Here is a 24,090-nt window from a genome sequence, read left to right on the forward strand (position 1 = left end):
AGCGTCTTATCCAAGATATGCAGCGGCAGTCAGCTTCCCTTCTCGCTGCTAAGGAGAAGGAGCCTCGTGGGCGCCGCAAGGATTTGTCGCTGCCAGTTAAAAGATCTAAGAGGTCTCCTCTCCTTCTCTTCGTTCGTCTCTCTCCCCTGCGGTTTCTCGTAGTCGCCCTCATCGTTCTGGCGGATCATCAGCTCTCCTTGCCCCGTCGTGACGACGCCGCTGGTTGATCAGGACGCTCCTCTTGCAGCTAGGCTTGCCGCTAGTAAGTTCGCGCCAAGACGCTCTTCTTGACTCTCCTCCTGCTTCGCTCGTTTTGACGTTCGCAGGACGCTCCCAGGACGCTTCTCGTTATTCCCGATCTCTGCACGACGCTCTTCAGGACTCTCGTCAAGAAGCTCGGCGGGTCGCTCGTCAGGACTCTCGTCAGGACGCTCGGCAGCTTGTGAGACAGGACGCTCGGCTGCTTGTGAAGCAGGACGCTCGTCAGGACGCTCGGCAGGACGCTCCTGTACGAGTTGTTCCGGATTTTTCTGCTGCTTCTTCCCACGAGAAGAGGTCTCTGGGCCGAATTGGACCCAAAGGTCTTTGTCTCCCCTCTAGCCCGGAAGACTCTCCTGTCGCTCCTGTCGAAGAGGCTGATTTGTCTCAGGAGTCGGACTCTGCAGAACAAGAGCAGCCCCTCTTTCGTCTTTCTCCGACTACCGGGTTTTGGCTAGCATGCTTAAGGAACTTTTTCCTGATAAATTTCAGCCTTCTGCTCCTCTTTCCCTCCTTCGCAGTTAGCTTCTTCGAAGGTGAGGAAATCGCCCGGCTTCCTACAAATGAAGACTTCTCTGGCTACTAGAAAAGCTCTCAAGAGAGTCAATGCTTGGATGGAAGATAGGAAGTCTCAAGGAAAATCTTCCTTCGCTCTACCCCGTCTAGATTGTGTGGGAAAGCTGGAATGTGGTATGAGACGGGGAGAGGAAATTGGCTCAAGAGTTCCTTCTTCCTCTCAAGGTGATTTTGCGAGCCTCGTTGATGCTTCAAGGAGGTCTCTTCTTTCTTCGGCGAAGGTGTCTTGGACTCTTTCTGAGACCGACCACCATCTGAAAGGCCTTTTCAAGTCTATGGAGGTTTTTAACTTTCTGGACTGGTGCTTGGGGGCCTTGGACTTAAGGACTCGTAGTCCGGATTCTATTTCTCTGGGGGAGCTGTCCAGTGTACTGTCTTGCATGGACAAGGCCGTCAGGGATGGCGCTGATGAACTGGCTTCACATTTTGGTACAACCCTCCTAAAGAAGAGGGCTTTGTACTGCAATTTCGCTGCCAAGTCGGTTTCTCCTGTTCAGAGGGCTGAGTTACTTTTTGCCCCTCTCTCTAGCCATCTCTTCCCCCAGCCGCTTGTCAAGGATCTCGCCTCCAGCCTTAAGGAGAAGGCTACTCAGGATCTCCTTGCTCAGTCTTCCAGACGTCCTAGTGTCCCTTCTACGTCTTCGCAAGGACTTCCCCCGAAGAGACAGAAGCCCTTTCGTGGGAGATCTTCCTCCTCTAGACCCTTTTCGCGAGGAAGAGGTCTCTCCAGAGGCGGAGCCCCTTCTTCCCAAAGGGGCAAGAAGTGACTTTCCTCACCTCCAGACACCAGTGGGAGCCAGGCTTCTCCTGTTTTCGGAAGCCTGGAAAGTAAGAGGGCGGATTCCTGGTCCCTCAATGTAATCAAAAAGGTTACAGGATCCCGTTCCACTAAAAACCCCCGTCCTCTACTCCCAGAGATCTGTCGCCTTCTTACCGTCCGGAGAAGCAACAGATCCTTTTAGATCTGCTGGAAGAAATGATCCAGAAAAGGGCCATAGAGCGAGTCCTGGATCTGGAGTCTCCAGGTTTTTACAATCGTCTCTTCCTGGTTCCAAAACAGTCAGGGGGGTGGAGACCAGTCCTGGACGTCAGCAGACTGAACAACTTTGTCGTCAAAGAGAAGTTCAAAATGGAGACGCCCCAGTCGGTTATCAATGCACTGCAACCAGGCGATTGGATGGTCTCTCTCGACCTCCAGGACGCGTATTTTCATGTCCCCATTCATCCTCAGTCGAGAAAGTATTTGAGGTTTGTCCTGGGGGGAAGAGTGTACCAGTTCAGAGCTCTCTGTTTCGGACTGAGTACAGCTCCTATGGTATTCACAGTCCTGATGAGGAACGTTGCCCGGTGGCTTCATCTTGCCGGCATAAGGATCTCGCTCTATCTGGACGACTGGCTCATCCGGGCCACATCGGAACAAAGGTGTCTGGAGGACTTGCATTCAACTTTGAAACTGACAAAGTCCCTGGGACTTCTTGTGAATTTAGAGAAGTCGCATCTGATCCCCTCTCAGTCCATTCTTTATCTGGGGATTCGGATGGATTCAGCGGTTTTTCGAGCCTTTCCATCCCAGGAACGTCAGCAGCACTGCTTCGTAAAAGTTTCGGCCTTCCTGGGGAAAGAAACATGCTCGGTGAGGGAATGGATGAGTCTGCTGGGGACCATTTCATCACTGGAGAAGTTTGTTTCCCTGGGGAGGTTGCATCTCAGACCCCTACAGTTCTTTCTTGCGGACAACTGGAAGAACAAGGAGGACTTAGACGAGTCTCTCAGGATCTCTCTCTCTGTCAAGGACCATCTTCGGTGGTGGCTCGATCCCTTAAAGTTGGCAGAAGGGGTCTCTCTCTATCTTCAGAGCCCGACCTAGTGTTGTTTTTTCCGACGCGTCCATGTCGGGATGGGGAGCAACACTGGGGGGGAGGAAGTGTCAGGCACCTGGAAAGGGGAACAGGTGTCCTGGCACATAAATCTAAAAGAACTGAAAGCGATTTTCTTGGCTCTTCAGTTCTTCGAAGATCAAGTTGCAGGCCGGGTAATTCAAGTCAACTCCGACAACACCACGGCCCTGGCGTACCTCAAGAAACAGGGAGGTACTCATTCTCGGTCCCTGTTCTTGATCGCCAAGGAGATCCTGCTATGGGCACATTCTCGCCGGGTGACGATTCTCACTCGTTTTGTAGCAGGGGTCGAGAATGTACGCGCGGACCTTCTCAGTCGACAACATCAGCTTCTGCCAACAGAATGGACTCTGAACGCAGAAGTGTGTTAGGATCTTTGGAAGCTTTGGGGACGTCCCCTGGTGGACATTTTCGCAACTTCAAGGACCACAAGGCTGCCCCTTTACTGCTCTCCAGTTCTCGACCCGGGAGCCCTAGCAATAGATGCCTTTCTCTGGGACTGGAAGGGTCTAGATCTGTACGCCTTTCCCCCATTCAAGATTCTGGGGGAAGTCGTCAGGAAGTTTGTAGCCTCAGAAGGGACGAGAATGACTTTAATCGCTCCCTTTTGGCCTTCAGCAGAGTGGTTCCCAGAGGTCATGTCTCTCGTGGTGGACTTTCCAAGAACGCTTCCTTTGAGAACAGATCTTCTCAAACAACCCCACTTCGAGAGGTACCACAAAAATCTTCCCGCTCTGAGTCTGACTGCATACAGACTATCGAGAAGTTGCTCAGAGCGAGAGGTTTTTCTAGACCAGTGGCTAAGGTGATCGCTAACGCCAGGAGAGCCTCTTCCAGCACAGTGTACCAGTCCAAGTGGGTCATTTTAGGAAGTGGTGTAAACTTAAGGGAATTTCTCCACCACGACCTCTCTATCCCAGATAGCGGACTTCCTTTTTTATCTGAGAAAGGATTTGAAGCTGGCAGTCCCTACCATCAAAGGCTATAGGAGTATGCTGTCAACGGTCTTCAGGCATAGAGGCCTTAACTTATCGGACAATAAAGACCTTCATGATCTTCTTAGGTCTTTTGAGACGTCTAAGGTAGCCTCCCCTAAGTTACCTTCGTGGAATTTAGATGTAGTTCTAAAATTCCTGATGTCGAAGAGGTTTGAACCTTTACATTCTGCTTCCTTCAAAGATGTAACCAAGAAAGCTATTTTCCTAACTGCTCTGGCGACGGCGAAGAGAGTTAGTGAACTTCAAGCGATCAGCAAGATTATAGGTTTCAGAGGCCCTGATGCTGTCTGTTCTCTGAGCCCTATGTTTCTTGCCAAGAATGAAAACCCGTCTTCCCCTTGGCCCAGGTCCTTCGAAATTAAGGGCTTGACGAACATCACTGGACAAGAACCTGAGAGAACCCTGTGTCCTGTCAGGGCTCTAAAATTTTATTTGCAGAGGACCCAGGATTGTAGAGGTCCTTCTAGCAATCTTTGGTGCTCGGTTAAGAGGCCTGATATACCTCTCTCGAAAAATGCCCTGGCGTTCTTTCTACGAAGCACCATCATAGACGCCCATTCCAGTGTGCTAGACGAGGATTTGAGAACTTTGAAGGTCAAGGCTCACGAAGTGAGAGCCATTGCTACCTCAGTGGCCTTCCAGAAAAACCAGTCTCTCAATGACATTCTGGGTGCCACTTTTTGGCGAAGCAATTCGGTCTTTGCTTCTCATTATCTCACAGAAGTGAAGACGTCCTATGAGAATTGCTGTGTGCGCTGGGGCCTTACGTTTCGCAAATACGATCTTGGGAACAGAAAGCGACTCTCATCCTCTCCTTTAGTTTTGTTTTTGTGCGTTTTTTAAATATTTTATGTGTTGTTTTTTATGGTCGTTGGGTCTCCACCAGTGGTGGTCGCCCCAGTCCTTAGTTTATGTTAATCTTTTTTGACGTAACTAGGCTTGGTCAGGTGGTTGTTAGTTTGTCGCTTACCCTCAAAGTAAGGTCATATGGTCTAGTCACATTGTGGTCTCGCCCCCGTTGACAGATCATCTAGATTCCACCAGCTTTATAGGTCTCTACCTCGCTGGAGTTTTCTAGTAAAGCAGAAGCAGGCTTGGGTGACAGTAATCACGAAGTCAGCAATGCTAACAGGTAAGGAACCAAGGCGTCAATCGCCTACATAGTTTTGTTTCCTAAATCCTATTCTGTCTCTTCCCACCTCCAATGGTGGGATTCAGCTATATATATATCTGTCAGGTAAGTGTCATGAACAAAATGATATTTTTATGATAAAATAAAGTTTGTTCATACTTACCTGGCAGATATATATAATCATAGCACCCGCCCTCCTCCCCTCAGGAGACAGTAGTTCTAGTTTCTAGAAAATCTGAATAGAAAATGGGAATGGTTCCTGATGCCCGCCTCCCAGCGGCGGGAATGGGTACTAACCACCTGGCCCATCTGTGTGTGCCGTAAGTTTTTGAATTTCTGTCGGTCCCTTTCGGAGAATACAGCTATATATATATCTGCCAGGTAAGTATGAACAAACTTTATTTTATCATAAAAATATCATTTTTTTTTTTTTTTTTTTCACAGCTAAATTCTTTTGGTGAGCATGTAAATGCTAAACATGAGATGACCAGATATGGTTAAAAAGTCAAGATTTACTTTTTTAACTTAGATTACTAAAGCACTGTACCATTATTTATCAGTGCTATTGTGCTAATGTTCAGTGAAAGCATTGAACTCTTGTAGACTTTCTGGTGCGTATGCTATATAAGATGGTTAAAACTGGGGAGAAGTAATTCATGTTTTTGGCATAAACTTTGGGATAGAATGAGTGTGTGGTGAGGCAAATATTGAAATTTGTGAAGTGATTGCTGAGTTAAATTGTTATTGAAGTGAAGTTTACTTCTAAATGGAAACTGCTGAGGTGAAATTTCCAAAGAATATTTGCTGAGAAAGGATTAAAAATGTGAAAAATATATGGGAGGAAAATGCTGTGAAAAATTGTGATGGAAAAAATTTACCCAAGTATGTAGAGTACTTAAAGGTTATGAGATGTACTAGAAAAGAGTGCCTATTTACAATTCACAAGGTTGAGAGGTACAACATCCTGGCAGTCTGGATGTATAGTTAGACAGCAGTAGATATTATTAGAGTATATGGAAATTAACTAGAAAATGAATCATGGGCTCCCATTATACTGATCCAAGGGATTTGTTCTTAAAGGGGGTGAATAGTAGAACACAAACAATTAGGAGTTGGACTACCTGATGGAAGGAAAACAAAGAGAACAGATTTGTAAAATACAAAATAAAGTGTCTTAAGTAGGCATGCTGCACAAAGGGGCCTTAGAGGTGATTGTCATGGGATTTAGTATACTGGAGATGAAGCCTCTCAGTTGTTGAATGGTATGGCTGTGAAGCTGTGAGTTCATTTTAATCTGTGATTTAGCAAATGTAGGATTACTATGGCAGTGGGTGCTTTTCTTCCCTCTCTCTTGAGCCATTGTCATGCATAGGAAGTAGCTTTTTGTTTAAAAATAATTATTAAAAAAATCTAGTAAGAGACCCTAACTTGAGTTTGATTGTACAAACTTGTTAATCATGAATAGCCTTACTTCTGTGCAAATAGCCTCTCGGTCACACCAAATGTTAAGTTCTGAAAGAGAAAGACCCCAGTAAGCATGCCCAAACCACCTTACAACATTCTCCAAGACATTATTCTTCTGTTTGACTTCTGTTTAGATATATGTATGCAGAGTTGTTCTCCCAATATTTGCTGTATTTTGCACATTTTTGTTTTCTACCATTTATTTTTATCCATTATTTCATTATGAGTAAAGTTCATAATGAAAATGTTTGTTAGTGATTGAGTTGTTTGTTTCTTGTTAGTAATTAATTTTTATTTTTAATATTTGGGTTGGCTTGTTTGATTTTCAACTTGAGATTGTAATTTTATTTCTGCAGTTACTGAGATTTGTCAATAGTCACTTTCAATAGCAGGTTTTCAGCGTTAGTAATATTTGTTATTGCACAGTAGATTTCTTTACCTGATTCACACCAAGGTAGTGGGTTACCTTTTGGTTTTCAATTTTCTGTTCCCAGTGATTTTCTGAAGTGACTTATTTTCAATTCATTTTTAATTTGTTTTCATGATCAGTTTTAAGGTTTTGCACGTATTTTAACTGCTAAGTTAGTGCTTATGATATTAAGTATTAGTGGTGAATATAATGAAATGGAATATAAAATTTAGGCCAAAGGCCAAGGGCTGGGACTTACAAGGTCATTCAGTGCTGAAAGCAGAATTGAGAATAAAAAGATTTTAAAGGTGTAACAGGAGGAAAACCTCACATTTGCACTATGAAACAAATGTTATGAGAGGGCGGAAAATAAGAGGGAAGAAAGAGAATATGAACAGACATACAGCTAGAGGCCAAAGGGATGCTGCAAAGAACCTTGAGTAATACCTACAGTGCACCATGTGAGGTACACTGACAGGGGTTGACTGTCATGATTCCCTCCCTTTTCCCTGTCCGTGTTTATTTGGGAATTTTCCACACTGCTTTTCATTGTATATACAGTATTGCAACTTGCCTTACTCATGTGGGGAACTTTTCCTGTGGGTGTTGACTGGTCAATGGATCAGTGATTTGTTTACTCCCAGAGGAGGCATCATGCTACTCAGAACTGCTGTGCATGCCTCTCTGATTTATTATCATCCACTGCTTGTGCCTCGAGTTCCATACTTCTTTTAATGATGCTTCTGTGTTCTTGATCCTTCCCTTTGATCAAAGAGCAGTAAGAGTAGGAAGCTCAAGATCTCTTCCCATATCTCAGTTCCTATTGTGTTTTTTCCTGTTGAAAACTCACCCCTTCAGGATATCCCCTGCTCCAAAGTATGACCCTCTGACTGCTGGAAAGGACTTTCTAACCCTTTCAGCAGTCTTTCCTTCACTGTCTGGTTTTGTCCTGCCTACTTGCTTACCATTTTCATCAGTGCTTGTGCCTATCAGTCATTCTCTTGCCTCTTTATGAGTGTGGGCTGACGATTCAATTTGCAGGCATTTGAAGAAGAGAGTATTTAATGGTTTGTCTGGCTGAGTTTATAGTAACCCCATCTGCCTCTCTGGACCTTTCAGTGCTGCCTTCCCACTTTCAGTTTCTGCTTCTTTGCTCTCAGTGCCCACATTTTCAGCAGTGGCCAGGACGGGAGCTGGGATGTTAGCTTAGGTCTCGGCTTCCTTGCCAACTTTTTCTGCTACTGCACCATGTCAGGACCTATTTTTTAGCAATAACAGGCACAAAAACTCACTCTCTTCCTTCATTATACAATTAAGGAGAAGTTTGTTTGTCGTAAAACAGGCATATCTGAAGGTGGGGAAGGCAGTACTAGAACCCTGAAGAGGCTAATGGGGTTGCTATGGCTGTGAATGATCTGGAAACATTAAAAACACCCTCCTTTTCAAACAGCCTGCAAATTCTGAGTCTGCAGAAAGCCCAAAAAGGCAAGGTAGTAACTGAAAGGCAGAAGCACTGGCAAAGTAGGTGATTTGACCCCAAGGATGGTGACTGTAATTCCTTGGTTACCTTCTCTTGAGGATCTATGGTGGCTGGTCAACAAATTGTGTGGCTACCAAGTTTTACATGGACAGAAAAGCATCACACCAAAGGTACAATGGGTGACTTGTGGCTAGTTTTGAACAGACTAGTGACTGGCACCAATCTCCTTCATTTGTCTCCATTAAGTCAGTAGTAAGGCAAAGTGTGTGGTGGAACAGACCTTGACATAGGTGAGTTACAGAATCAGTCATCTTGTCTTAGTGATACTCGAAAGATGTGGCTCCCTCTTCTCTCTTTTTAATGGGGTTTCAGGTGAGCACTATTATGGACTCTATGTTGTATGGGCCCCTTATTGCTGATGTAGCTACTCATTGACCTGTATTTCCCATCCCTTATATAAAAGACATGATCTCTCCTGTTTTTTCATAGATTGAATTTTGAGAAAAAACTCTATTTGGTTCATCATAATTTTATGTGAGCCATTTCTGCGTAGTCCTTGATCTCAAAGGAATCAGTGCAGAGTTACCCAACCACTCACCTACTTAAGACTGGATAACCACTTTGTTACCAAGCTTCAGTGACTAATTCCAGCTTATGTCAGGAATACATACTCATACAAAAGCCCGTTTGTATATCAAGGAAAAATAAAATTATTATTTTAAGATTTGGTATACTGTATTTTTAAAAAGTGTAATCTTGATGTTTGTATTATGATTACTACTATTATTAATGATGAAAGTATTATGATTACTATTGTTAACGATAAATGATACCCTTTTTGTATTTATCAGATCTTTTTTTATTAGTATAGGGACACTGAATATTATTAAGATTTAATTAAAAAAGTTTTTTCTCATTTAAATATTGTGAATGTCTTCATAGTCTTCGTTAGTATTAAAAATTTGTTTAATGAGGCCACCGAGTCACATTTGTTGTTAATTGAGAAGTCAAATTGGATTAAGGTGAAAGTTGGACAGCTAAGCGGGAGAAGCCCAAAGGAGTGGGTGAAAAGTAAAGTGTTGAAACCATTGCAGCTTGTTCCTAAGAATGGATGCCTCATCTACAGTGTGCCCTATAAAGCAGCCTGTTGTGAGTGGTACCTCTCTACTGATTTAAATGTCACTGAATAGAATTAAGATCCACGATGAGAAGTGTGTTGTGGGCAGTTACTAGACCAGTTCATATTTTTTTGCACCTTATAGTTTGCGAGATGAAATTAAAAATAATTTGGTTTTATTGTAATTCTAGGCGCTGAAAGTTCAGAGTCAAAGGTTGGCAGATATGAAGAAAACCATCCAAAGAGAGCTCAAGTTATCAACAGATACAACTGATCATACGTCCGATTCTCGTCCTGAACTCAGACCACTGCTGACCTCATCTCCTGGGCCTGCTTGTAAGTTTACTATTTTTAAAGCATGCCTGTAAGTTTATTATATATAAACTTTTTTATTTATAAGGCATGCTTGTAAGGTTATTATACATAAACTTTATTTTATTTATATTTCAAAAGAAATCTTTTGTGGCTAAAGCTTCTATGAATTTAAATGTGATTTACATTTTGTTTTTGTCTCTATATAAAGAATCTTATAAATGGGGGGTTACACTAGTAATTCTTTTTTAATTTTCAGCCCTTCCTGCTGCTAACAATTGCCAGACAGGTGTAACTTCTATGAATGGAAGTGTAGAGGAAGATGGTATAAACAACACGTACTTGAAACATGTTATTATCAAGTATTTGACATCGAGGGAGTATGAAGTGAGTGGCTTCATTATCATTATACTTATTCAGCAAAATGAAAGCTAACATGTACTTAACCCTTTTACTATGCAGGATTGATTTCTTCAGTCATTAAAAGGTCTCATCCATGACGTGGGACTTACCTTCTCAGTCATAATTCATTCAGTCTTAATTCATTTGGTTCGTTAGTCAACTTGTAATAGATAATGCATTTCCCTCATCACTGTAAGCAGCTTTCTAGCAACAGATGGCAACCTTTGATTTCCAACTTACAGGATATTCTCAGCACAAGGGGTAGATCTTCAGTAACCATCAAAATGCCATAAACGGAGGGGGTTTCTCTAGATGATGAAGTACAGTAAACCCCCCATATTCACAGGGGATGCGTACCACATCCCCTGGCAAATAGCTACAATCCGAGAATACTTAAACCCCCTCTAAAAACACTTAGAACTGCCTATTTTGACAGTCCAAACACAAAAACTGCCTATTTTGATAGTTCAAACACAAAAAAATCTCTAAAAATGCTTATACCTGATTATTTTAATAGTTTTATCACAAAAAGTGCATTTAATCATGAAAGTGATGTGAAAATTCAGTAATTAGTGAATATTTCTTAATGAAAAATAACGCAAATGGGCGAATTTTCCGCGAATAGTATACCTGTATATACGTTCCAGAGAAATCCGCGAATAGGTGAGTCCGCAAATACGGGGGGTTTACTGTAGTACCAAGGCATTTAATTGCAATGATAATGATAGTCGTGGACCTGAACTGTCAGTTAGTTCTGATAGTTACAGTAGTGGATATGGTGATGTTTACTGTATCACTGTTACAGACAAACTTACCTTAGATAATTATTTGGCTTTAGGTTTTATCAGAGATGGTCTTGAATCAAGAGGAAATGACAAGAGGAAGCAGATCTGTCAACCAACCAGAGGTGGAATGAGTAAACAAAGAAAATGTAATATGATTTGTAAATGGAAGACTGTTCAAGATTCAGTTGGTAAAAATTGATGCTCTGAAATTTGTATAGGAGATAATAAATTCACATTTTCTGCATCATGCCAATTCTATACAGTATTTGATTTTTCTGTGAGGTTATTCCATATGAAATTTTTAGCCAAGAGGAAGCGTTCAAGGTATGTAAACTAAGTAATGGAAATGGCATTACTTTACTCCATATTTTGATAGGTATCACACTCAAGTGAATTACTAATAAAAGCTATATATGTAATTCAGCACTGTATTTGAATTATCTACATATTATTTGCATATTTTATCACTCTACTATAATAAAAATTATGATAGGATAATAGCATAATATAATACTATAAAAAGTAATAAAAATAACAATTATTAAAGTACAAATATAAAAGGGAGAAAATTAGTGTTATATGATTAGCAAGACATTGATCTCGTCACAAGTGGCGATAACATGATCGCAGCAAAAGGGTCAAAATGGCAACGAGTTTTTTTTTTTTTTTTTTTTTTTTTTTTTGGGGTTGTGTTGACAGGAATGGGTTTTCATTTGCATGTGTTCATATATATACAGTATTAATTACCAGTTATTTTTCTTATGCTGTTCTCGCAAATGCTGTGTCCATTTTGCCTTGTATATATGACTTTTATATTCCACTTATGTATATGACTGTGTTGTGTTCCATTGTGACCAATGGAATTACTGTAAGCCAGATTGCATCCCTTTTGTGTAAAACAGGATTAGGTTCCAAGTGACAATAACTTTACCACTTGGTGCTTGCATTTTGCAGTATAATCGAATGCCATGACACATCTCAAGATGAATTAATTCAATTTACTTAGTTGAGTTACTCTTCACAGAGGGGTATAGCATACAGTGTGCTGTGTGTGCATCCTATTGATGACACTAAAAGTTCTTTGCAATGTTCCATTGGCCCCAGTTGCATTGCTTTCTCTCTGCTTTTCAATTGTTCCATTTAGTCTCATTCTACATATCTGCCCAACTTTTTAAAAATTTACCTCATTCCAGTCGCACCTTTTGTTTAAGAGTAAATCTTTTGGGCAAGCCCCACAACAATCTAGAATTGTGATTAATTTATAGTTACAGTAACTGATTGAGTTAGCCCCAAATTGGGGTTGTTTTTCACCTTAGGGACTGAAATGCATCAGTGCTTTTTTCCAAAGTAGATGGTGACCACTCAGGCAAAAATAGATATCCAGATATCCCACTACTTGAAGTGACATAAATACAGGAGCCCTGAGGCTGAATGAATGACTCTGCTTACACCACAAATTTGACTATAAAAAGTTTGCCTAAAGTAAAAGTCACAGATGCTCCTGCCACCCAAAGGTTCATAATGTCTGTTCTGTTTGAATCCCACCTACAACACAAGGGGAGCATTGACAAAGGATTATGTTTACCACAATTTACAGTGACAGACACGGAGGTAATGAAACATAAGACCTATGTTTTGTTGCCTTTGTGCTTGTCACTATTAATTGTGGTAAACATAATCCTTTGTCAGTGCTCTCCTTGTGTTGTAGGTAGATTCTCAATATGTCACAGCAGCTGTATCAAGCTCCTTTCTTTGTAATTTCAGTGGGATTCAAACAAAACAGACACCATGAACCATCTGGTGAATTTTACTTAAGCCAAAGTTTTGATGGTCTCTTGTGGCACAGGTGGAGTCATTTTGCCTCAGGGCTACTGCATTTATGTCACTTCGCACAGTGGGTGCTTCAGGAATACTGACATACTTTCAATAGACCAGGGACATCTTAATACATCTTGACACTGCATGACTTTTCATGACAGAATAACTAACAGCATGAAACATATTAGACAGCAGGATGATTTCACAGACTTCATTATGTCTTGCATTGAGATACATCTTAAAACCACGGAGAATACCAACATCCTAAAATCACAGAGAATACCAACATGACTTGCAACACTAAGGATGCCATGACACTCCAAGTTGAATCACAGAGGGGCAGATGATGTAGAGGCATGAATGTGTCAATACTGAATGTGATAAAAGACAGCTCAGCTTGCTTAGTTCCAGCTGCCAATTCTCAAAACAGATGAACTTTTGTTATAGGATACTTCAGACTAATTACAATTGTTTGGATGCTCGACATTCTTGACAACACACAAGTGGACATACATGGCTGGACCAAGTACTGTTTGCACGGCATGGACAGTAAGTTGAATGAATGGCAGTGTTACATTTTTTGGGGGGTCATATATAAACCCGACTTGCTAGAGCCTATGACATAGTTCTTAAAGAACTGGCTGACTAAGAATTTACGGAAATAAATTTACCAAGGTGGCAATCTTTCTTCCAGCAGTAAGAGATACCTTTCAAGTGTGGTATAATCCCCACTCTCATTTATAACCTCAGTTTGAGGCTTTAATTTCAGGTTAATACTCCTACACCCACTCAATGAGGAGGAAGACAGGACCTTGACATAAATTAATGGCTCTTATAATATACTGAATATTAGTTTATTTAAAAGAGGATGCTAAGTGAACCAAAGCTGCAATCACTATCAATAGATTGAAAATGCTTGCTCCTGTCAAGTGATCTATTACAGTCTCTTAAACCTGCCATCTTTAATAAAAGGCATATTTATGAAATCATGAATCTGACAGTGAGAAAATATTAACTGGGCTGTGGTGGTGTTCTTCCCAAAAAGAATGCCACGTGAAAATATTATTGTCTTCAAATAGGTCACGGTCATCTGACCCATGGGTGTTTGATGAATCATCCAAACAACCCAAATCCTGATTGTAGGTCATTACTTACAATCAAACATATCTTGATGGATCGTCAAACTTTAAACCAACAAGGTTTAATATGTTTCATCAAGAGCAAAGTTAATCATTGGTTTTGCAGAGTTTGGAGGCCTAACACACCTGTGTCTGTAAATGTTGTGTCCTTTTTGTTCGCTCTTTTGGCAGATTAGCTTATAAGCTTAATCCTGATCCATACATTTGTCGAAGGTAAAATTGATAATGAAGAGCAACTTTATTTAATTTTTTTACAAATTTGTCTCCGGGGGACATAATTAATGTGGTACAGTGGATATGTAATTCTGATTTTGCCATATATTACCTTAAAGTTGTGGAATTTCATTTGAAAATGGTAAAGGTCATAGTCCATTAGTCATAGCAGGTACATTCATTTCCTGAACCGAATGAAAGAACAGCCTAATAGTCTCTTTCCTTGAGCTTTGGGGAGCATGAAGGTACAAATTTGTATAGGAGTACAGTACTGTTTACTTTTTTATCAGACCCAGGTACAGGGTCTTATTAACACCATTTCTGCAGAAGCAGCTTTCTCCATAAGGCTGCTCTTACCTTGTCATACTCAAGAGCCTTGCTCCCTAAGAGGGATATACCTTCTGGCAGCAGTATTACCCAGGAAGGATCCTAGATTAAGTATGAATGTTTTTGGTTTCATGCAAAAAAATTATTAGTTTGTGTGGCTGAGTGGATGCGAGTGGATTCTTATCTAGCTGCACTAACCTTCCATCCTCTCATCATGGGAATCAACTATATTTAACAGTAGGTAAGATTCATCCCAAATACTGTAATGTAACTTTTCATAACATTTATTTGGATACGGTACGTACTTCCTGTTAAAAGTACAACCCGCCCAGCCTTCTCACAACTTGGTGATTTGTTAAGAATAATTCTAAATCTGACAAGACTGTAACATTCAAAACACACCTGGTGGTGAACAGACAAACTAGACAGTCAGCCACACAATTTTATTTTGAATGCTGGCCACACCTGCTGCCATTGCAAATATATAGCCATCTTTAACAGTAGGTAAGTATCTGAATAACAATTATTATCAATATTTACATATTTTTAGAATCCTCAAATATTATTGTTTCTAAAGTGAGAGCTTTAACTTTTACAGGCTGTGCATCTGACCCGGGCAGTTGCCACTTTGCTACATATGACACCTGAAGAAGAGAAACTACTGAGAGAGACCCTAGAATGGAAGATGTCTTGGTTTGGCTCCAAACCAAACTTGGGAAAAGGTCAGGATGCCAAGACTATTCCACCATCTCAATGACCCCTGCGGTGATGGTTTCCATAATTTGCAATATTTTTGTTAATTTTTCATCTGTTTTTAGGTAGGGTATATAATATAAGTAATTTTGATACAAACAATTTTCTATATTTTCTATGATGATTGGATTTTAACTGTCAGTGATAGCTTTTCATGAACAGCAGAATCTGGATATTATTTTACAGTGAATTACATTGTTTGATATGCAAAGAATTTTCAATAATAAGGACTTGAGAATGGCAATATTTATAACAAAAATATTTCTTTTTGTTCTGAAAGAATATGACCTGCCATTTATGATTTTAAACTATATCATGAAATAGCTGTTACCACAATTGTATATAAAGTTGATGATGTATCCAGAAAAGGAACGAATGTTCATGAATCCAGATTTATGGAGCAAGAGATCATACATATTTAAGTGGTACTTTATCAAGGATTATACATGCATTGATTTGCTTGCATTTTTTCACTTATTTTTTATTGCCAGGAATATTGAGAGTATGTGTATATTTTTTGTTTTATATTGTTAGAAAGTTACTGAAAACTCATTTTTATCAGATTTGACATGAATTATTTTGTCAGGAATACATGTATCAGATACAGAAAAAACATGGTCATCCAAAATACGTCATTTAATCATTGTAACTGGCTAATCAAATTTGGAAGGTTTTTTTTATTTCCAGGTGTTCCAAGTTACTTTCATGTTATGATCTGACAAATGAGACAATCCAGTCAAGGTAGATAGTTTATCAAGAATAGAGATGTTAAAGAGACTTAGTAAGTTTGCCTGACTCTGAGCCTAGTGTGCACTGCCTCATCCTCTTTGATGGGTGGTAGATTTGCTTATCAATGACTTTAGAAGTTGGTACGTCCAGTTTATCTCGTTTAGACAAGTCTAATCATAGGCATTGTTTCTAGTGCTTTTGTTCCTTCAGATTTACCTATTTATTTTTGCATATCATCAGAAAATGTAAGAAATTTTTACAAGTACTTTAAAAGTGGTTCTTGTAACTTACAAGTGTACTTTATAGCAAGTGATTCTTATAACTAACAAGTGCTTTTGAGCATGTTAATATTTATATGAGCACTTGGTTATTTTTTGGCCAAGTACTTAATGAGAAGAAGTTGGATAATTTGAAAAATGGTGTATCAGACTTTTTTTTTATTTTTTACATACAAAATTCTTGGAGCTTGTTCTCTAAGAAATATGTTAACAAACTTTTTTCTGAAAGAAAAGCAAAATGATTATCCACATTATTTATATTCCAATGATTATGAAGCAGATTTTTTACTGCATTAGTTACTTAAAGTGCTAAAATATTGTTACTCAAGTGTTATAGAAAGAACTAACAAAGAAAGGTTTAGGATAAGTAAAGAGTAAACTTTATAGGGTAGAAGGGAGGTCCATTTCATAGGGCTTGATGATATCTTTCAGTGTGATGTAATTGCTTGATTTCTGTGCTACAGTGCAGAGGATAAACCCAAGAATTAGATCACATAATGAAAGTTTATGCTGTTGTGGTGATATTTTTCCTGTGTTTTTTTGAGGATTCTCAAGGTGCTAGTTTGATTTATAAGTTGACATAGGTTACACATAAAGGTATGAATATGTCTGTCATCTGCACAGTTGTTGCCAAAGATTTTTGCCTTTCATTTTTTTAAATTTTTTGTGATCTTTGTCTATCCTATATTTGCCATATGTTGTATTATATTTAACTTCAATATTTTTTTATTTTAAACAATGGCCATTATTATTTTCAAGGTGATTTTGTGTATAACATTCAATGTGTGGATCAGAGAACATTGAAAAGTGTAGATAATCTGTGTGTGTATATAAGGAATTAAGTGTTTGCAGTGAATGCCTAAACCTGAACCAGATACAGCATAGAGCAGTTTTAGTGTCTTAAATTTGTTTTATAACTTATTCGTAGCAAGTAACTTTTCCCAAAAATTATTTGCAAATTATAGATGAGTCTGTTAAATATTTAAGTCTGTTAACTGTTTCATAGAAGAAAGCCTAATAAAAACTAGAAGGGCATTATCTACCCAAAGTATCCAGTATTAAATTGCTTGAAAAATTAATGTTAATACAAATTACAAACCTGTTTCATTTACTAAAGCCTTAGTATTCTGTTGGGCAGACAAAATGAATGTGGAATCACTGGCTGAGTTCTTGAACTCTACTTTGCTCCAATTTTCAGTTCTCATTTGAGAACAAACCTTTCTCCCAAGCTCTATAAGAAGTCAAAGATGTAATTCAGTTTTTTATATAAGCAACTTACCAAGTAATTACATAGCTATAGTTTCTATTAACCAGCAGCTAGAATTTTTAAAATTTGCGGTAGTGCTACTTTGTTTTGGTTAGGCAACTAACCCCGCCCACTTACGGGGTAAGAGAGGAACTAGTCCAGCAGAAAAGCTCAATATGTTTCTGCCAGCTGAAGGCTATACTTCAGTCATTAGCAGCAGCGTATTTTTGGGTTTCTTTGGCTTCTCAGTTGGTCGTAGTACTGCAGTTGGTGAAGTATTCTCTTTATGGTAGCCTTTTCGGCATATTTAGACAGTCTCAGGTTCTTTTTCAGACCTAACTACTGAATTTGACAGTTATAATTCTGATCTTAGACATTCTAAGCTTTGTTGACTTTTGACTTGTTTACTATGTTATGATTCTGGTTCCCAAGGCTTTCGGTATTGCAGCAAAGGCTGTAATACTAGGATAACTAAAGCCTATTATGACCTGCACATCTTGTAGGGGTCAAATTTGTTCAACAGACTTGACTTGTAATGAATATGAACATTGGGATGTCAAAATGAGGAAGACTTTAAATAGTCACTTATCAAAACTGGACAGAGACAAAAAGAGGAAAGCTGCTTCTAGAGCTAATAGTAAAAAGACATTAGCTACAGTAGTCAGGTTCCTGCTAAGTCTGTGCCTGATAATGTTTGTTTACCTTTTATTCCTCCTAATCCCAGTTCTCATTCTGTTCCACCATCTCCTCTCCCCAGCTCCCTTACTCCCAATCTTGACACCATTGCCAGCCTCGAGTCGAAATTTGAGTTGTTAGTGAATACTATGGAACAGATAGGTGCTTCAGTAAAAGTCTTTATGGACAAGTGCAGTGTTAAAAGCATTGGTGAAGTGTCAGTGGAGGAGGTGGCTGTCTTTCCCACCGATTCTCCTAGGCAAAGGTCCCTGGCAAACTCCCCTAACCTGGGAGGAGCCAAACTAGTAGCCCAAAGGAGGTCTGTGGGGTCTGCTGACAGACAGCCGCCCCCTAGTCGGTCCTGTTGCCGCTTCCCAGAGCGCCACTGGAAAGGCGTGTCTGTGGAAGCGAGTCATCTTTCTTCTAGCCTTTCTTCAGGTGATTCGAGTCCCAGACGCCAATGACGTTTCAAAGACGAATCTCGTCCCTTTTCGCAAGCACTCTTCTTCAGCTAGGATAATGGACAAGCCCCCATCAGTGGCGCCACAGCGTTCTCTTGGAAGTAGGAAAGTAACTGAGCAACCTTTAGCGTCTGAGCTTCCTGCTCCCACTACGATTATTGACTAGGGACTCCCTTGTGCTTCTGAGCACCCATTAGCTCCTGCTCCCACAGCGCCCGACTCTGTTGTGTCCGCGTTAAGACCTTTGGCACCAGAGTGCCCGTTGGCGCTGGAACATCCGTTGGCGCCAGAGCTCCCCTTGGCTTTGGAACGTCTTTTATCAGAACGTCCGTTTCTTTCCAAGCACCCGTCAGCGCCCAAGTCTTTGTCTGTACATGAGCGCCAGTTGGCTCCTGAGCTTGTTTTGTCTGCTAAGCGCCCTATGTCTGCAGAGCCTACCCGGGCTCCTGTGCTCCCTGTCACTTCTTCTAAGCTTCTGACATCTGCTCCTGTTTTGGGGGTTTTGTAACCAGCCACTGCCCAGCTGCCCCTTCATCCTCAGTGTCTGGCTTCGGTTCAACAAGCTCCCGTAGTAGTGGACCCTTCATTTCTGTCCATTCAGTGACAGTTAGATAATATTTTGGGGTTAATCAAGAAACCCCCTTCGACACCTCAACCTCTTGTGGAGTTGTCCCCCATTTCTTCAGAGGAGAAGTAGACACTGTAACTCCGCCAACAGCTAATGCTTCGTTGCTAAGGTTTTTGTTGGCAACATTTCCTAATTTCTTCTCACTTGCAGCTCCAGCTTCCCTGGCGTCTACATATTTAATGGACAACCAGACTGTTAATTCGTCAAAACTCCCTAAGATTGTACTGTCTTCCTCTGCTAAGAAGGCTTTAAATGAAGTAGAAAGTTGGCTCTCAGGGAAGAGAGAGCAGGGAAGAGCCTCCTTTAGTTGCCCTCCGTTGAGGCTCTCTCAGAGGAGATATCTGTCTTACGCAGCTGGAGAGGCCCCGTCCCTGGGAGTTTCTGCCCTCTCCCAGGGGTACTTCTCCGGTCTGATAGGCTTGTCCCGGAGGTTGGCTTTCAATTCTGCGAAGATCCTGTTCTCGAGTACAGAGCTAGATCATTTGATCAAATACCTGTTTAAAGTTTTCGAGGCGCTTAATTTTTTAGATTGGGCAGTGGGTGCCCTTGCTCATGAGATCAAGGATTGTCCTCGTCCCAGAGGACCACACCTCAGATTTTTTGAGTGTTATCTCTTGTCTCAACAATGTATAAGGGACGGATCTCTGGAGCTGGCTTCCCTTTTTTGTGATAAACAAAGAAAAGGGAGCTGTGGTGTTCTTATACCACTAAAGCAGGTGACCCTTTCGCAAAAGTCCGCCCTTCTTTACTCCCCTCTGGATAAATAACATTTGTTCCCACAGGCTACAGCTCTTCAGATTTCTTCTGACCTTCAGAAGAAATCTACTCAGGACCCCCTTGCTCAGTCTGTGAGGCGCCCTAGAGAAACTCCAACATTCTCCTCTAGGATGGTTTCCCATGTCCAACCTCAGCCCTTTCATGGTAGGGGAAGGCAAAGCGGTTTTCCCAGACTGCGTGCTAACAACCAGTTCGTCTCTCGAGCGATCAAGAAGTCCTCCTCTAAAGCTTCCTTACGCAAGTGAGACCTGTGTCCTCCGTATGCCAGTAGGAGCAAGTTTTAAGGGAGGGATACTCCATCCCATTCATACAGAAGCCTCCTTTGACCAGCTCGCCGGTCTTGTTGACGGCCTACTAAGTAGGCTCCGAGAAGTTTTCCACCCTCTCCCAAGAAGTGTCTTCCCTCCTCAAGAAGAAAGCCATTGAAGTGGTCGAGGATATCAGCTCTCTGGGGTTCTGCAATCAGTTATTCATAGTCCCCAAGGCCTCAGGAGGCTGGAGACCAGTCCTGAATGTAAGCGCCCTGGCCCTGCATTTGTTTGTTCAGAAAACCAAATTCAAAGTGGAAACGAGCCAATTCGTCCTAGCATACATTTGTCAGGGGGATTGGATGATTTCAGTGGACATGAGGGATGCATACTTCCATGTTCTAGTTCATCAAGACTCAAGGAAGTTTATAAGGTTCATTTTCAAGAACAGGGTGTACCACTTCAGAGCCCTTTGCTTTGGCCTAGCCACGGCTCCCCAGTTTTTCACACGAGTCTTAACTCCTATAGCGGAATGCTTATGCCTGTTGGGGGTCAACATTTCGCTCTATCTGGACGATTGGCTCCTTCATTCTCAGTCGAAGGAAGCATGTACAGAGGACCTGCAAAAGACCCTTCTTCTAGCCCCGGAGTTGGGCCTTTTAATAAATTTTCAAAAGTCACAGCTGACCCCTTCTCAGGAGATAGCATATTTGGGGATGAGGATAAACTCTGACTTTTTGGGTTTTTCCTTTCCCCCAAAGGATAGAAGCCTGCCTTTAGAAAGTGGAAAAATTCCTCTCCCTTCAGTCTTGCTCTGCAAACATCTGGATGCGTCTTCTAGGGACCCTCTTTTCTGTAGAGCAATTCGTGTCTCTGGGAAGACTGTACATGAGGAACTTTCAATTTTATCTAGAAGCCAGTTGGAATAGGAAGAAGTTTCTGGACACTTTTGTTTTCCCCGTAACTCAGGAAATCAAAGCCAGAATAGAGCAAATGGCATATCAACATAAAGGAGTTGAAAGCAATTCACTGGGAATTACAAGAGTTTGCTCTGGAAGTGTTCGGAAAGACAGTGACGGTCCATTCGGGCAATACCACGGCACCGTCTTACATCAAGAAGCAAGAAGGGACACACTTTTACCCTCTGTGAGGCATTAAGAACTTTTCTCTTGTGGGTGGATCGAAACCAAACGAAGATCCTAACCAGGCTTATTCAAGGGAAATTAAATGTCTTAGCGGATGAACTGAGCCACCGAAAACAAGCGCTCCCTACTGAGTGGACTCTGGATCCTTTGGTGTGCCTTAAACTTTGGAAACGGTGGGGAAAGCCAGTTCTGGATCTGTTTGCAACAGCGAAAAACTTTTGTCTTCCTCTGTATTGTTCGCCGGCCCCAGATCTGAAAACATGGGTGATGGATGCAATGCTTGTGGACTGGTCGGACAAGGATCTGTATGCCTTCCCTCCATTCAAGATGGTAAGGGAAGTAATCAGCAAGTTTTGGAATCACCAAAATGTAACAGTGACTTTAATAGCTCCATTTTGGCCAACCCAGGAGCTTCTGACAGACTTTCTGAGGCTGTTGCCTCAGAAACTAAATTTACTCAAACAACCGCATTTCAGACAGTTCCACCAAGGACTGTCCACTCTGGCCCTGACAGCATTCAGACTGTCAGGAAACTAGTCAATCGAAGGGGTTTCAAGGTCGGTTGCAGACACTATTGCTCGATGCAGACGCCAGTCCTCGAGCAGTGTTTATCAGGCCAAGTATACAGTCTTCGATTCATGGTGCCAAACGTATAACATCTCATCCTCTAACACAACCATAGCTGAAATTGGAGATTTCTTGCTTTATTTAAGATCTTCTAGAGGACTCTTCCTCAACTATTAAGGGTTACAGAGCAAGGTTGAGCTCTGTATTTAGACACAGGGGAGTGGATCTCTCCTCTATTAAGGATTTGTCCGATCTTAAGTCATTTGATACGACCAAACATAAGGAAGAAAAATTTGTAGCTTGGAACCTGGACATGGTCTTAAAATGGTTGTCAGACCCCCGTTTTGAACCTCTAAGTTCAGTCTCTATGAGAGATTTAACAAGGAAGACTCTGTTTCTGGTAGCACTGGCTACAGCTGAGCGTGTTAGCGAGTTGCACGCATTAGATAAGAGACTTGGTTTCTCTCAGGGTAATGAGACCCTTTCCAGTCTGTGGCCTCATTCCTTCTCTATCAGAAGTCTGGTAGACGTCTTAGGGCCTGAGGAAGAGGAAAGGACCCTTTTCCCTGTAAGGGCACTTGAATTCTACTTGCAAAGAACTGAAAAGGTTCATGGTGCATCAAGCAACCTTTGGTGCTCGGTGAAAAATCCTTCGCATCCTCTCTCGAAAAATGCCCTGGCATTTTTTCTTAAGGATCTTATCCTGGAGGCTCATTCACAGTTTAAGATTGATGAATTACCTTTAGTGAAAGTGAAAACACACAAAGTGAGAGCAGTAACCACGTCCATGGCTTTTAAACATAATTTTTCATTTTCCTCAAGTATCCAGACAACATATTGGAAGTGTAGGTCAATATTTGCCTCTCATTACTGGAGCAAAGTCGAAACTATATACAAGAATTCCAGTACCTTGGGTCAGTTTTCTGTTGCTGGCATAGTGATGGGAGAGGGAGTGTAGGAAATACCCCTTCCATACTTTTTTTTCTTCGCCTTGCAATAAGGGGAGCCTGGGGGTACTATGCACATGGAGTTCCCTCCATGTTTTTTTTTTTTTCTGTTGGGTAGTGGTTTTTAATTCATAGTCTAGGTGACTACGTTGATTACTCTGGTTATTTTTATGTGTACGGTACTGAGCCCAGGGCAGGGGCAGCTCTGTAATTCTTTATCTGCAAATGGAAAACTCCTTCACAGTAAAGAATCCCACTAAGTAGCAGGCACTTCCTGGCTATACTGCCACACCACTACTGGCTGAGATGAGTGCCAACCAGAGGCAGTACTCTCCTGTAGCTGCTCCCTCACCAGGTAAGGAACTAGCAAACATTTTACCAATGTTAGCATTTTTTCTATTCTCACTTCATTACAATTTTTAATGTGTTTGAATAGATAGAGCCTTCCATCCCACCTCCTTCAATGTGGGATTCAGCTATGTAATTACTTGGTAAGTTACTTATATAAAAATTACATTTTTATAATAAAGTTTTATATATATACTTATCAAGTAATTACATGATCAGAGACCTCCCTCCTCCCCTCGCATGGATAGGAAGGCATAAACATATTCGAGCTCTTTTTGCTGGACTAGTTCCTGTCTTACACCAAAAGTGGGCAGGGTTAGTCGCCTAACCAAAACAAAATAGCAATAGCGCGAGTGTCAAAAATTCTAGCTTCCGGTTAATAGAAACTATAGCTATGTAATTAATTGGTAAGTACTGTATACATAAAAATTTATTTTATAATAAAAATGTCTTCTTTTTTTCACACTACCTATGATGAATAGAATAAAATAAAACTCAGTTTGTTTATAAGTTGATTTTTATGCCAAGTGCTCTTTAAATGACTTTAAATCATTCTTTTTTTAATCTAACTTTCATCGTTCATTTTTTAATCTTCTCAAGTCCTTATTTGCTTTTGTCTTATTTAACAGTATTTTCATTAAAGTAATTTTTCATAAGTTGGTGAAGGCTGTTTTTATTGGTTTGATCATGGTTTACTTAATCATAAAATACTGAAATGCTTTATTATGTGTAATAGATGTACGTTACTGTATTGTACTTACTCATTTTAACTTTCACTGATGGATGAGTTTATCACATATTATTTATGCTTCTGACATGGATTTTCTTGGAAGGGTAGCTTAATTAATTTAAATTGTAGCTCAGTTAAATTACTGCATCATCATAACTATGCATGTTAATGTTAAGGATAATTTTTTTGACAGTGGGTTTAGAAACTATCAGAATGACTGATGCAGTCTA

General features: G+C 40.8%; 1 protein-coding gene across 3 annotated transcripts in view; it reads left to right on the forward strand.

Annotated features, from left to right (window-relative positions):
- The window catches only part of LOC136838740 (golgin subfamily A member 1-like), a 111,576-nt gene that overhangs the window by 80,676 nt on the left and 6,810 nt on the right, over positions 1-24,090 (forward strand). Inside the window, exons 11-13 of one of the 3 annotated variants that reach the window (XR_010853102.1) lie at positions 9,524-9,668; positions 9,904-10,031; positions 14,927-15,146. Coding sequence is in view for 2 of the 3 variants with exons in the window: in XM_067104192.1 (XP_066960293.1) it covers positions 9,524-9,668; positions 9,904-10,031; positions 14,927-15,085 (432 nt within the window). In the remaining variant the exon portion in view is untranslated. Of the gene's footprint in view, positions 1-9,523; positions 9,669-9,903; positions 10,032-14,926; positions 17,376-24,090 lie in introns of those variants that run through there. The other 2 variants (XM_067104192.1, XM_067104193.1) reach the window with 2 other exon arrangements.

Source organism: Macrobrachium rosenbergii, chromosome 5, assembly GCF_040412425.1.
Source record: "Macrobrachium rosenbergii isolate ZJJX-2024 chromosome 5, ASM4041242v1, whole genome shotgun sequence".
NCBI lineage: Eukaryota > Metazoa > Arthropoda > Malacostraca > Decapoda > Palaemonidae > Macrobrachium > Macrobrachium rosenbergii.